Source organism: Oncorhynchus mykiss, chromosome 24 (genome assembly GCF_013265735.2).
Source record: "Oncorhynchus mykiss isolate Arlee chromosome 24, USDA_OmykA_1.1, whole genome shotgun sequence".
NCBI classification, from domain to species: domain Eukaryota; kingdom Metazoa; phylum Chordata; class Actinopteri; order Salmoniformes; family Salmonidae; genus Oncorhynchus; species Oncorhynchus mykiss.
Window position 1 is genome coordinate 45,771,277 of NC_048588.1, and position 14,685 is coordinate 45,785,961.

At 40.2% G+C, this 14,685-nt stretch overlaps 1 protein-coding gene across 1 annotated transcript in view; it reads right to left on the bottom strand.

The window, feature by feature from the left end:
- Positions 1-14,685, bottom strand: part of LOC110503441 (contactin-5) — a 312,088-nt gene that overhangs the window by 200,199 nt on the left and 97,204 nt on the right. The window contains exon 6 of the mRNA XM_036961468.1: positions 13,977-14,079. Coding sequence (XP_036817363.1) covers positions 13,977-14,079 — 103 coding nt within the window. The remainder of the gene's footprint in view (positions 1-13,976; positions 14,080-14,685) is intronic.

Genomic DNA, 14,685 nt, shown 5'->3' on the forward strand with positions numbered 1-14,685 from the left:
TCGGTCCGAGAACCATCTAGAGCCACGTAACTCGCCACGCACCATGGCCCGGAGGTCTAGAACAGGTTTCTAAAGTTTCGGAACTCTAGGTCCGACCGTTCTTTTTTAGCTCGAACAAAGCTAACTATTGCGGCCACTGTCTGTCTCTACGCACCCCAATACGTCCCTCCATCCAAGTTGTGTTTTAGTGCAATTTTTTTTTCCTTTGATTTTTTTTGGGAAAAATGACTGATTTACAGTTCATGGGGGTTGCCTAATCACATATATGAAGTTTTGGACAGATCTGAATTTTTTAACCCTTCGAAACAGCCTCTGAGACACCAATTATGGCACTTCCGGTTGGCACAGGAAGCTATAAGTCACCACATATCCTCATTGGGGTATGCTGTTACAGAATCCTGAGTTTTAAGTCCTTACGTTAAGAATTGACTGATCTACACAGGGTTGAATGCACTATGTCTATCAAACTGCATGCAGTGTATGGGTAAACACTTTTAGGGGCATTTGAACAACTTCCGGTTGGTCCAGGAAGCTTAGAATCGACACAGGTAGACACAGGTAGAGCCTGATGGACTGGTACCGAAGACAGGTTCATACGGCATTCATAACCCACATAGGCCTCAGGTTGAAATTAGGGGTGCAGGCAATGTATTCCTATGGGGAGAGATGACACTGTAATCTGTGAGATCAAAAAACACTGTTTTACTGTGAAGGGTTAATGCCACACGGTCAAGGTTAGGCTTGTTGAGATCGGGAGGACCTTAGGAACATTCATGTGGTGGAATTTTTCTTCTCACCCTAACGGTTCTCTCACTGTCACTCAAAAGCAAATGACATTGTGGGGCAGGCTTCATTTTGGGCCTACTATTCTAATGGTCGGTTATTGTGTTATTTCAGAAAATCATAGAAAATCACAGAAATGTCGCAGAGCTCCGCAGCACACTTTAAAAAGATTCGTATGAACACCCTGCAACTGGATCTGTAACCGTTGAAAAAAAAAAAACGCCTATTTGTGACCATCACCAATTTGTCATTGTTCCGTTTCTCTTAAATGACGATAGATAAATGGCTGGTTCTTTTTTTATTGACACCGGAGGCTCCTTGGCTTTGACCCGAAGTGGAAAAATAATTTCTCTACTTCCATTTTAAGCCTTTAATCCCAGAAAAATGGCCGTAGCAAAAAAACCGTCGAGGCCTAGACGCCATCCCGTTCGGGGCCAACTGCCCCTTGAGCCAAACCTACGCTCGCCAAGTTTCGGCTTCGAAATATTTTCAGTTTTTGAGATAAGGCCCCGTCGCGATTCGTGATGTTTTGCCAAATTGCCATATGATTCCGTATGCCATCTGGTGGGAGTGTCCGGGACGGCGGAAAAACGGTCCGAAACTTGTTTTTTTTTTTAAACGGGAACCGAAAGTCCGACAAAGTTCATTCGATGACTTCCCGGTAGGTCTGGCCCTACCGCACGGCCCGACGCCGACCGCGAATTTTACAAACGATTTCGGACGTCGGGTAAGGGACCGTACATTTGCAATATGGACTTTCTCACTGATCATACACGAAATGCCGAAATGTTCCCTTAAGGTATGCAGAGCTTCTCAAAGTCAGGAGGCGTGGTCGACAGTGTGCACCTCATCTTTCCGATCAGATCCAACCTGGATCGTTATTTGTTTTTAATGCAGACGAGAGCACTAAAATCAAATAGAATCATACAACAGGTGTAGTTGTTAACCAACAACGCAGTTTTAATAAATAAATCCATAAAAATTTCAAAGAATTAAATAGCAGCAGTAAAATAACAATATCGAGGCTATACTACAGGAGATATCAGTACAGAGTCAGTGTGCGGGGGCACTGGTTAGTCAAGGTAATTGAGGTAATATGTACATGTAGGTAGAGTTATTCAAGTGACTATGCATAGATAATAACAGAGAAAAGCAGCAGTATAAAATAAGGGGGGGGGGGAGTCAATGCAAATAGTCGTAGCCCTTTGATTAGATGTTCAGGAGTCTTAAGGCTTTGAGGTAGAAGCTGTTTAGAGGCCTCTTGGTCCTAGACTTGGCGCTCCGGTACTGCTTGCCGTGCGGTAGCAGAGAGAACAGTCTATGACTAGGGTGGCTGGAGTCGTCGACAATTTTTAGGGTCTTCATCTGACATCGCCTGGTATAGAGGTCCTGGATAGCAGGAAGCTTGGCCCCAGATGTACTGGGCCGTACGCACTACCCTCTGTAGTGCATTGAGGTCGGAGGCCGAGCAGTTGCCATACCAGACAGTGATGCAACCCATCAGGATGCTCTCGATTGTGCAGCTGTAGAACCTTTGGAGGATCTGAGGACCCATGCCAAATATTTTCAGTCTCCTGAAGGGGAATAGGTTTTGTCGTGCCCTCTTCATGATTGTCTTGGTGTGTTTGAACCATGTCAGTTAGTTTGTGATGTGGACACCAAGGAACTCTCAACCTGCTCCACTACAGCCCTGTTGATGAGAATGGGGAAGTGCTCAGCCCTCCTTTTCTTGTAGTCCACAATCATCTCCTTTGTCTTGATCACATTGAGGGAGAGGTTGCTGTCCTGGCACCACACGGCAGGTCTGTGACCTCCCTATAGGCTGTCTCGTTGTTGTCGGTGATCAGGCCTACCACTGATGTGTCATTGGCAAACTTAATGATGGTGTTGGATTCATGACTGGCTGGGCAGCCATGAGTGAACAGGGAGTGCAGGCGGGGACTGAGCACGCACCCCTGAGGGGCCCCTGTATTGAGGATCAGCATGGTGGATGTGTTATTGCCTTCCCTCAACACCTGGGGGCGGCCCGTCTGGAAGTCCAGGATCCAGTTGCAGAGGGAGGTGTTTAGTCTCAGAGTCCTTAGCTTAGTGATAAGCTTTGAGGGCACTGTGGTTTTGAACTCTGAGCTGTAGTCAATTAATAGCATTCTCACATAGGTGTTCCTTTTGTCCAGGTCTGAAAGGGCAGTGTGGTGTGCAACAGAGATTGCATCATCTGTGGATCTGTTGATGTGGTGCGCAAATTGGAGTGGGTGTAGGGTTTCTGGGAAAATTCTGTTGATGTGAGCCATGACCATCCTTTCAAAGCAGTTCATGGCTACAGACGTGAGTTCTACGACTAGGGTAGTAGTCATTTAGGCAGGTTATCTTAGTGTTCGTGGGCACAGGGACTATTGTGGTCTGCGTCGGAGCCGGTGTAGTACGATTCAATCTTTGCCTGTTTGATGGTTCGTCGGAGGGCATAGCTGGATTTCTTATAAGCTTCCAGGTTAGAGTCCCGCTCCTTGAAAGCGGCACCTCTACCCTTTAGCTCAGTGCAGATGTTGCCTGTAATCCATGGCTTCTGGTTGGGGTATGTACATACGGTCACTGTGGGGATAACGTCATCGATTCACTTATTGATGAAGCCAGTGACTGATGTGGTGTACTCCTCAATGCAATTGGAAGAATCTCGGAACATATTCCAATCTGTGCTAGCAGTCCTGTAGCTTAGCATCTGCTTCATCTGACCACTTTTTTAGTGGCCTTATCACTGGTGCTTCCTGCAATAATTTTTGCTTGTAAGCAGGAATCAGGAGGATAGAAATGTGGTCAGATTTACCAAATGGAGTGTGAGGGAGAGCTTTTTACGTGTCTCTGTGTGTGGAGTAAAGGTGGTTTAGAGTTTTTCCCCTCTGGTTGCACATTTAACATGCTGGTAGAAATTAGGTAAAGCAGATGTAAGTTTCCCTGCATTAAAGTCCCCTGCAATAGGAGTGCTGCCTCTGTATGATCGTTTTCCTGTTAGCTTATGACCTTTTACAGCTCATTGAGTGTGGTCTTAGTGCCAGCATCTGTTTGTGGTGGTAAATAGACAGCTACGAAGAATATACATAAACACTCTCTTGGTAGATAGTGTGGATTACAGTTTATAATGAGATACTCTACCTCAGGTGAGCAAAGCCTTGAGACTTCCTCAGATATCGTGCACCAGCTGTTGTTTACCGATATACATAAACCTTCACCCTTGTCTTACCAGAGGCTGCTGTTTTATCCTGCCAATACAGAGTATGACCTGCCAGCAGTATGTTATTGAAGTCAACGTTCAGCCATGACTAGGTGAAACATAAGACATCACTGTACCAAGAGTTATAATGCTCAGAAGGAGAAAACACAGTATTCCCTTTCAGCCAGGAACCAAAACTCCTCCATAGTAAAATGTGAATGTGTTTTCTGCAGTATTCAGTCACAGGACAGCTCGATCAGCTCTTCAATTTCACTTACCATCATATCAACTTAGCCAGGACACAGTCAAACAGATTTAGCTGATTTGGTAGATCTGCAAGCTTGCCTTCAGTTTGTTCGGTTTCCCAAGTATCTTAGTTACATAGACAAGAAGACACATTTTCTTTTCATTACACAGAATGTCAATAAAGCCTTTTTTTTACATCCATTGCGAATGACAACAGTTCCTCTCTCAATTCAGAAAATCTTTCCAACACTCCCCCTCGATAACCACCGAGCCTCTGTGTGAAATAGAACACTGTCATGCTCTGATCCCGTATCTCCACATAGTTTTGCATGATGTAGTTCATGATGTAGTTTACAATCAAAGTTACCTGTTGCATGTCTCATAGTTCTGAGACCAGGTTTTTTGCCGCCAGTTGCTCTCGGTGTATCCATTATAGCTCAGTGGGAGTATCATACAATGCATCCATATGGCAAAGGGAGACATAGTCATATCCGGAGTGAAGAGGCCTGCCCGTCGTCCCGTGAATAATGGAGCCCCATCTGTGTAACAGCCCACCATTTGATGCCATGGAATCTGTTTTTTGTCAATATAGTCAAGCAGTAGAATGAACATGAACAATGAACATCCCCCTTGCCGTTTCATACCCGGGAATCGTGAGACAGAGCAATATGTCCTAGTGAACAGCATCCTCCGACATTTATAGCGAATGAAAGTCAATGCATCTCGGCCCTCACAGCTAACGTCCATTTGGAGAGCATAAGGTAAGGAGTTTGAGTCATTTAGTCAGTTTCCTCTTGATTGCAAGCTATAGCATCAATTCTTAGTTTCACAGTGTTAACTGACAAATGTATCGATGTAAGTTTCTGATACTCTGCCTCCCCACACATTGTTTTCACCATATCAATTGCAGCCGGTAATATCAAAGTCTCTACAATAATGTGTGGTTTAATAGTGTAGAAGGCTTAGCCATTCACTGTGGGAATGAATCCAGTGCAACGGTCAAGTGTGGCATTTTCCCCTAGTTTTAGAAGCCATAAGTATTAATTTCTTGGGGATAGGGGGCCTTATTTTCACTTTTGGATAAATAGCGTGCCCAATTTCAACTTCCTGCTACTCATGCCAAGAATATAAGATATGCACATTATTCATAGATTTGGATGGAACACACCCCGTTTCTAAAACTGTTTGAATCATGTCTGTGAGTATAACAGAACTTATGTTGACAACATTGTCTTTGCCATTGGATATTTAATAGGAACCCATGTTCAGTTCCTACCGCTTCCACACGATGTCGCCAGTCTTCGGAATATGGTTGAGGTTATTCCTTTGTGCATTGAATAAGTAGGCCAACTCAGAACTGGGGACACATTTGTGAGTTGAGCAAGACATGAACAGCAGTGCTGGTTTGGTTTCGTTCCTGTATTGATTGCCCTGTCTACAATTTGATCGATTAGTAGCGTTTAAAAACACCTAACTTTTTATTACAAAAGTAGCTTGAAATATTTTGCCAAAGTTTATAGGCAACTTTTGAAATATTTTGTAGTGACGTTGTGTTTTGGTAAGCTGTTTTATTCTGGATCAAACGCGCTTTATAAATGGACATTTTCGATATATATGGGTGGAATTAATCAAACAAAATAACCAATTGTGATGTTAATGGGACATATTGGAGTGCCAACAAAAGAAGCTCGTCAAAGGTAATGCATATTTTATATTTTATTTCAACGTATTGTGTTGCGCCTGCTACGCTAGCTCATTTGTTTACTGCTGGTGCAGATGGGTGCATGCTATCAGATAATAGCTTCTTATGCTTTAACTGAAAAGCATTTTTTAAATCTGACATGTTGGCTGGATTCACAACGAGTGTAGCTTTAATTGAGTATCTTACATGTGTGATTTAATGAAAGTTTGAATTTTATAGGACTTTATTTGAATCTGAAACACTGCATTTCCCCTGGAAATTGGCCAGTTGAGACGCTAGCGTCTCCCCTATCCATACAAGGTTTTAAGGTAGTGAAGGGATGTCTGATCACCATAGACATTAAGGTAGTGAAGGGATGTCTGATCACCATAGACATTAAGGTAGTGAAGGCATGTCTGATCACCATAGACATTAAGGTAGTGAAGGGATGTCTGATCACCATAGACATTAAGGTAGTGAAGGGATGTCTGATCACCATAGACATTAAGGTAGTGAAGGCATGTCTGATCACCATAGACATTAAGGTAGTGAAGGCATGTCTGATCACCATAGACATTAAGGTAGTGAAGGGATGTCTGATCACCATAGAACTATTATAATTAGAACTATAAGAACTATTACAACTAATATAATTACAACTATTAGAACTAGAACTATTACAACTATTACAACTATTATAAATATTAGAATTAGAACTATTAGAACTATTATAAATATTAGAATTGGAACAATTATAACTATTTGAACTATCAGAACTATTAGAAATATACATATTAGAACTATTAGAAATAGACATATAAAACCTATCGGAACTATTATAACTACAACAATTTGAACAGTTTGAACTATTAGGACTATTATAATTAGAACTATTGTAACAATTAGAACTATTCAACTATTCAACTATTAGAACTGTTAGAATGAGAACAATTGGAACAATTAGAACTATTATAACTATTAGAATTATAACTATTAGAACCATTAGAACTACAACTATTAGAACTATTAGAAATATAACTATTAGAACCATTAGAACTACAACTACTAAAACTATTAGAATTAGAACAATTAGAACTATTAGAACTAGTGGAACTACTATAAAAATGAGAAATACAAGAAATATTAGAACTAGAATAAACTATTATAAAAATAAAACCTAATTAACCATTTGAACAAGAACAAATAGAACTATTAGAAATATTACAACTACTATAACTATTACAACTATTACAACTACTAGAACCATTAAAACAAGAACAATTAGAACAATTAGAACTATTACAACTACCCGAACTATTAGAACTATTACAACTACTAATACTATTAGAACTATTACAACTACTAGAACTATTACAACTATTACAACTACTAGAACTATTAGAACAACTAGAACTATAAGAACTTGGAGAACTACAAAAACAATTAGAATTATTAGAAACACTAGAATTATTAGAACTACTAGAACTATGAGAAACACCAGAACTAAGAGAACTATTAGAACTACTAGAACTATTAGAACATCTAGAACTATAAGAACTTGGAGAACTACAATAACAATTAGAACTATTAGAAACACTAGAACTATTAGAACTACTAGAACTATGAGAAACACCAGAACTAAGAGAACTATTAGAACTACTAGAAGTAAAATAACTATGAGATCTATTATAAATATTATAACTATGAGAACTATTAGAACTATGAGAACTATTAGAACTATGATAATTATGAGAACTGTTAGAACTATTAGAAGCACAACAACTACTAGAACTATTAGAACTATTAAAACTGCTAGAACTATTAGAATAAGAATAAGAGCACCTCCTCCCAGCTGCCCACTGCTCTGAGGCTAGGAAACACTGTCACCACTGATAAATCCACAATAATTGAGAATTTCAAGAAGCATTTCTCTACGGCTGGCCATTCTTTCCACCTGGCTACCCTACCCCGGTCAACTGCCCGGCACCCTCCACAGCAACCCGCCTTTACCCAAATCCAGATAGCTGATGTTCTGAAAGAGCTGCAAAATCTGGACTCCTACAAATCAGCCGGGCTAGACAATCTGGACCCCCTCTTTCTAAACCGATTGTTGCCGAAATTGTTGTCACCCCTATTACTAGCCTGTTCAATCTCTCTTTCGTATCGTCGACACTAATCAATCCATAGAACATGGTCCTTCTGACAGGACACTAATCAATCCATAGAACATGGTCCTTCTGACAGGATACTAATGAACCCATAGAGCGTCAATGTACAGTAGCCCAACATGGACAAAATGTCATCATAGACCATTTAAAAACATTGTTTAATTTTTACACATACAGGCCAGTTTAATTTTTTAAGCCTGTAAACAGTTCATTCATTGACAGATATCCCTAAGCTGACATCCAGCCAGACAGACAGCCAGACAGACAGCCAGACAGACAGACAGCTGGTGTTGTCTACACTACAGAGAATAAAAAAAGCTTGGGCCTTTTCCAATATCCACACCAAGACCATTCTGTCTTCCATCTGAACCTGCGGCCATCATACATATTGATCGACAGGAACGAGAACTAAACAAATGTCAAGTTCACAGTATAAAGACTGGCATTTCCTAATAGACAACATTGATAAAACATTCATTTGTTGGTGTAGAGGGGTAAAGTCACCAGGATCACCATGCCAATGACAGCAATCAGGCCCAAATTAGTTAAGAGACCGGGTCTGCCTCCCAAATGGCACCCTATACCACTATGGGCCCTGGTCAAAAGTAGTGCACTACATAGGGAATAGGGTATCATTTGGGATGCATGCGGGGAGAGCAGGTCAAGGTCTACTGCAGTCTGTTTGCTGAGCTCCTGTATAAGTTTTAATAGAATAAAGTCAAGCAGAGGAGATGGGAGAGTAAGCATGCAGTCAGGGTAATGTCTATAGGCTTTGGTAATTACTTATTATTCTAATGTAGATCATTCATTGTAAATGACTGACTCAGACAGCAACCCCTTGAAAACATTGTAAATAATTACTAGGTCCTTCAGTGGTAGCTTCAGATTAGAGGCTGTTTGCACTCTAGTTGGGAATCGGTTATGCATTATTCAACACAAATAATCATTATAAACAACATAAGAAGTAGGAATGAAACAGGATTATGTTTGGATAGGAACAATTATCTTGTTATGCAAAACAATCCTTTTAAGCTCTGCCTTGGGAGATCAACAAGAGGGTGTAAACATCTTTAACCAACTCTGTCGTTGGTGTGATCGCCTGTCTCTGTCTGTCTGATGCTCTACAGATTTATTCAATTACATGTTCATTTGATATTTGTATTTATTTTCAAAGTGCTGCCTGTTCTACATCCAGAATCCATTAGGGCTACATCAAGCTTTTACAGAATGATCATTATTATCACACAGTATACAGCAGCAGTTAAAACTCCACCCTTCATGTCACGCTGCTTTGAAAACCAAGAAACCAGGCACCGTAGGTGACACTCAGCAGCATAGACAAGTGGTCCTGGTCTCTGTGATATTGGCCTGTACCGTGCTGACAAATGTGAGTGTGTTTTTCCCTCTTGGGCAGTCCGCTGGTGGTGGCTCTATCTTTCACAGCCTTAACCTTGGCTTCCACGCTACACAACAGACATTAAAAAACACCCTGCAAACACTGGCTGGCATTACTTTCCATTATCACAACACATGGCTCCCCAGGGCTCAGTTTCCTCTCCACTCCTGCTTCCACCAGCACTAACAAGCCATCTAGCCGGCCAAGATGGCTCAAACTGGTAATACAGTGGCTCAACATCCAGCCTGGAGTGAATGTTAATATAGGAAAGGTTTTTGGCTCTTATAGACGTTTACAATAGTGAGTGGATGTGTAGCCGAGTCATAGCCTACACAACAGTGTTCTGTACATGGTCATTAGTCTTATAGCCTTCTCCATGTTTGTATACGGCTCTGAACTGTAGTGTGTTGCTGTTTAGGGTTTGGTTAACCCACTTTACAAGAAACATAGCAATTAGTATAAGTAGTGTATGGGAATGATTTCATCTGGAAAATGTTTTAATACAACCATTATGAAAATGTATTTAACCAAGCATATTATTACACTGAATAAGGTATTATTGTAAATTAATATAGTGGTGGTTGTTGATAGTGTTGAATAAGGGATTATAGTAAATTAATCTAGTGGTGGTTGTTGATAGTGTTGAATAAGGGATGGTAACAACAGGATCAACTGGTGGTTGTTGATAGTGTTGAATAAGGGATGGTAACAACAGGATCTACTGGTGGTTGTTGATAGCGTTGAATAAGGGATTATAGTAAATTAATCTACCGGTGGTTGTTGATAGTGTTGAATGAGGGATTATAGTAAATTAATCTATCGGTGGTTGTTGATAGTGTTGAATAAGGGATTATAGTAAATTAATCTAGTGGTGGTTGTTGATAGTGTTGAATAAGGGATGGTAACAACAGGATCTACTGGTGGTTGTTGATAGTGTTGAATAAGGGATGGTAACAACAGGATCTACTGGTGGTTGTTGATAGTGTTGAATGAGGGATTATAGTAAATGAATCTACCGGTGGTTGTTGATAGTGTTGAATGAGGGATTATAGTAAATGAATCTACCGGTGGTTGTTGATAGTGTTGAATAAGGGATTATAGTAAATTAATCTACCGGTGGTTGTTGATAGTGTTGAATAAGGGATTATAGTAAATTAATCTAGTGGTGGTTGTTGATAGTGTTGAATAAGGGATTATAGTAAATTAATCTACCGGTGGTTGTTGATAGTGTTGAATAAGGGATTATAGTAAATTAATCTACCGGTGGTTGTTGATAGTGTTGAATAAGGGATTATAGTAAATTAATCTACCGGTGGTTGTTGATAGTGTTGAATAAGGGATTATAGTGAATTAATCTAGTGGTGGTTGTTGATAGTGTTGAATAAGGGATTATAGTAAATTAATCTAGTGGTGGTTGTTGATAGTGTTGAATAAGGGATTATAGTAAATTAATCTAGTGGTGGTTGTTGATAGTGTTGAATGAGGGATTATAGTAAATTAATCTACCGGTGGTTGTTGATAGTGTTGATTGAGGGATTATTGTAAATTAATCTACCGGTGGTTGTTGATAGTGTTGAATAAGGGATTATAGTAAATTAATCTACCGGTGGTTGTTGATAGTGTTGAATAAGGGATTATAGTAAATTAATCTAGTGGTGGTTGTTGATAGTGTTGAATAAGGGATTATAGTAAATTAATCTAGTGGTGGTCGTTGATAGTGTTGAATAAGGGATTTTAGTAAATTAATCTAGAGGTGGTTGTTGATAGTGTTGAATAAGGGATTATAGTAAATTAATCTACCGGTGGTTGTTGACAGTGTTGAATAAGGGATTATAGTAAATTAATCTACCGGTGGTTGTTGATAGTGTTGAATAAGGGATTATAGTAAATTAATCTACCGGTGGTTGTTGATAGTGTTGAATAAGGGATGGTAACAACAGGATCCTTCCTGTTTGGCCCTGTCCGGGGGTGTCCTCGGATGGGGCCACAGTGTCTCCTGACACCTCTTGTCTCAGCCTCCAGTATTTATGCTGCAGTAGTTTATGTGTCGGTGGGCTAGGGTCAGTTTGTTATATCCGGAGTACTTCTCCTGTCCTATTCGGTGTCCTGTGTGAATCTAAGTGTGCGTTCTCTAATTCTCTTCTTCTCTCTTTCTTTCTCTCTCTCGGAGGACCTGAGCCCTAGGACCAAGGGATTATGGTAAATTAATCTACCGGTGGTTGTTGATAGTGTTGAATAAGGGATTATAGTGAATTAATCTACCGGTGGTTGTTGATAGTGTTGAATAAGGGATTATAGTAAATTAATCTAGTGGTGGTTGTTGATAGTGTTGAATAAGGGATGGTAACAACAGGATCTACTGGTGGTTGTTGATAGCGTTGAATAAGGGATTATAGTAAATTAATCTACCGGTGGTTGTTGATAGTGTTGAATGAGGGATTATAGTAAATTAATCTATCGGTGGTTGTTGATAGTGTTGAATAAGGGATTATAGTAAATTAATCTAGTGGTGGTTGTTGATAGTGTTGAATAAGGGATGGTAACAACAGGATCTACTGGTGGTTGTTGATAGTGTTGAATAAGGGATGGTAACAACAGGATCTACTGGTGGTTGTTGATAGTGTTGAATGAGGGATTATAGTAAATGAATCTACCGGTGGTTGTTGATAGTGTTGAATGAGGGATTATAGTAAATGAATCTACCGGTGGTTGTTGATAGTGTTGAATAAGGGATTATAGTAAATTAATCTACCGGTGGTTGTTGATAGTGTTGAATAAGGGATTATAGTAAATTAATCTAGTGGTGGTTGTTGATAGTGTTGAATAAGGGATTATAGTAAATTAATCTACCGGTGGTTGTTGATAGTGTTGAATAAGGGATTATAGTAAATTAATCTACCGGTGGTTGTTGATAGTGTTGAATAAGGGATTATAGTAAATTAATCTACCGGTGGTTGTTGATAGTGTTGAATAAGGGATTATAGTGAATTAATCTAGTGGTGGTTGTTGATAGTGTTGAATAAGGGATTATAGTAAATTAATCTAGTGGTGGTTGTTGATAGTGTTGAATAAGGGATTATAGTAAATTAATCTAGTGGTGGTTGTTGATAGTGTTGAATGAGGGATTATAGTAAATTAATCTACCGGTGGTTGTTGATAGTGTTGATTGAGGGATTATTGTAAATTAATCTACCGGTGGTTGTTGATAGTGTTGAATAAGGGATTATAGTAAATTAATCTACCGGTGGTTGTTGATAGTGTTGAATAAGGGATTATAGTAAATTAATCTAGTGGTGGTTGTTGATAGTGTTGAATAAGGGATTATAGTAAATTAATCTAGTGGTGGTCGTTGATAGTGTTGAATAAGGGATTTTAGTAAATTAATCTAGAGGTGGTTGTTGATAGTGTTGAATAAGGGATTATAGTAAATTAATCTACCGGTGGTTGTTGACAGTGTTGAATAAGGGATTATAGTAAATTAATCTACCGGTGGTTGTTGATAGTGTTGAATAAGGGATTATAGTAAATTAATCTACCGGTGGTTGTTGATAGTGTTGAATAAGGGATGGTAACAACAGGATCCTTCCTGTTTGGCCCTGTCCGGGGGTGTCCTCGGATGGGGCCACAGTGTCTCCTGACACCTCTTGTCTCAGCCTCCAGTATTTATGCTGCAGTAGTTTATGTGTCGGTGGGCTAGGGTCAGTTTGTTATATCCGGAGTACTTCTCCTGTCCTATTCGGTGTCCTGTGTGAATCTAAGTGTGCGTTCTCTAATTCTCTTCTTCTCTCTTTCTTTCTCTCTCTCGGAGGACCTGAGCCCTAGGACCAAGGGATTATGGTAAATTAATCTACCGGTGGTTGTTGATAGTGTTGAATAAGGGATTATAGTGAATTAATCTACCGGTGGTTGTTGATAGTGTTGAATAAGGGATTATAGTAAATTAATCTAGTGGTGGTTGTTGATAGTGTTGAATAAGGGATGGTAACAACAGGATCTACCGGTGGTTGTTGATAGTGTTGAATAAGGGATTATAGTAAATTAATCTACCGGTGGTTGTTGATCGTGTTGAATAAGGGATTATAGTAAATTAATCTACCAGTGGTTGTTGATAGTGTTGAATGAGGGATGGTAACAACAGGATCTACCGGAGGTTGTTAGAGTGTTGAATGAGGGAGGATGGGGAATGGTTCTACTGGTGGTTGTTGCGAGTGTTGAAAGAGATATGATAGTCAGTGAATCTACTGGGGGTTCTTGTTAGCATTTTACTTAGAATTCCAGTAATGTTCCCAATTTTTCCCAGTTATTCCCACAATGCCTGTTGGAGAGTTCCTGGATTTCCTTTTAATTCCTTCCCATTCCAGGAATCTTCCAGCTGGGATTTCTGGAAAACTGGGGAATTTTAGGAAAGTAAAATGAACTCTGTAACACTAAATTCCACCATAACGGAGATATGTGGATGTTCAGGGGATCAAACAGCTTGGATGTTTCTGTACTTACTTCCCCAGGGCGAAACACTCCAGACTCACGGTGACTCCTCTGGCAGCCAGGACAGACTGGGGGAAATGCACCTCGATTTTAGGCTCATATTCTCCCATTGTACCTGAAAATGAAAAGATGACAGAAGAGAGAAGTGATATCAAGTTTAGTGATCAGCAGGACATGAAACACCATCCATTCCCCAGCCATGCCATCTCCCCTAGCTAGAAGTTACACAGACAGCGGCTGAAGAAAGACTGTCTGGGAAATGTGAGATAAAAATTGTATGTTAACCACACACACAACCACAACCACACAACCACACAACCACACACACACACACACACACACACACACACACACACACACACACACACACACACACACACACACACACACACACACACACACACACACACACACATACACACACACCTTCCCTCATCTGGAATCACACACCCCATTACCACTCTGTGTTGAATCTGTAGTGCAGATGTTAAGATGACAAAGACGCAGAAGTGCATTGGGTAGAAATGTACTGATGATGCTTGGCGCCTGGGGTATCCTAGTGTGTGTGCATGTCTGTGTGTGTATTTGTATTTGTGTCTGCCGAGGCAGCAGCTTCTCGTAGGAGGGTTAACAGGCCTGCTTGGGTCTCGTTACTCATGCGGAACACTAAATAATACAGTTCACAAGCCTATGGATTTCTCTTCTGCTGCTAGCATCCATT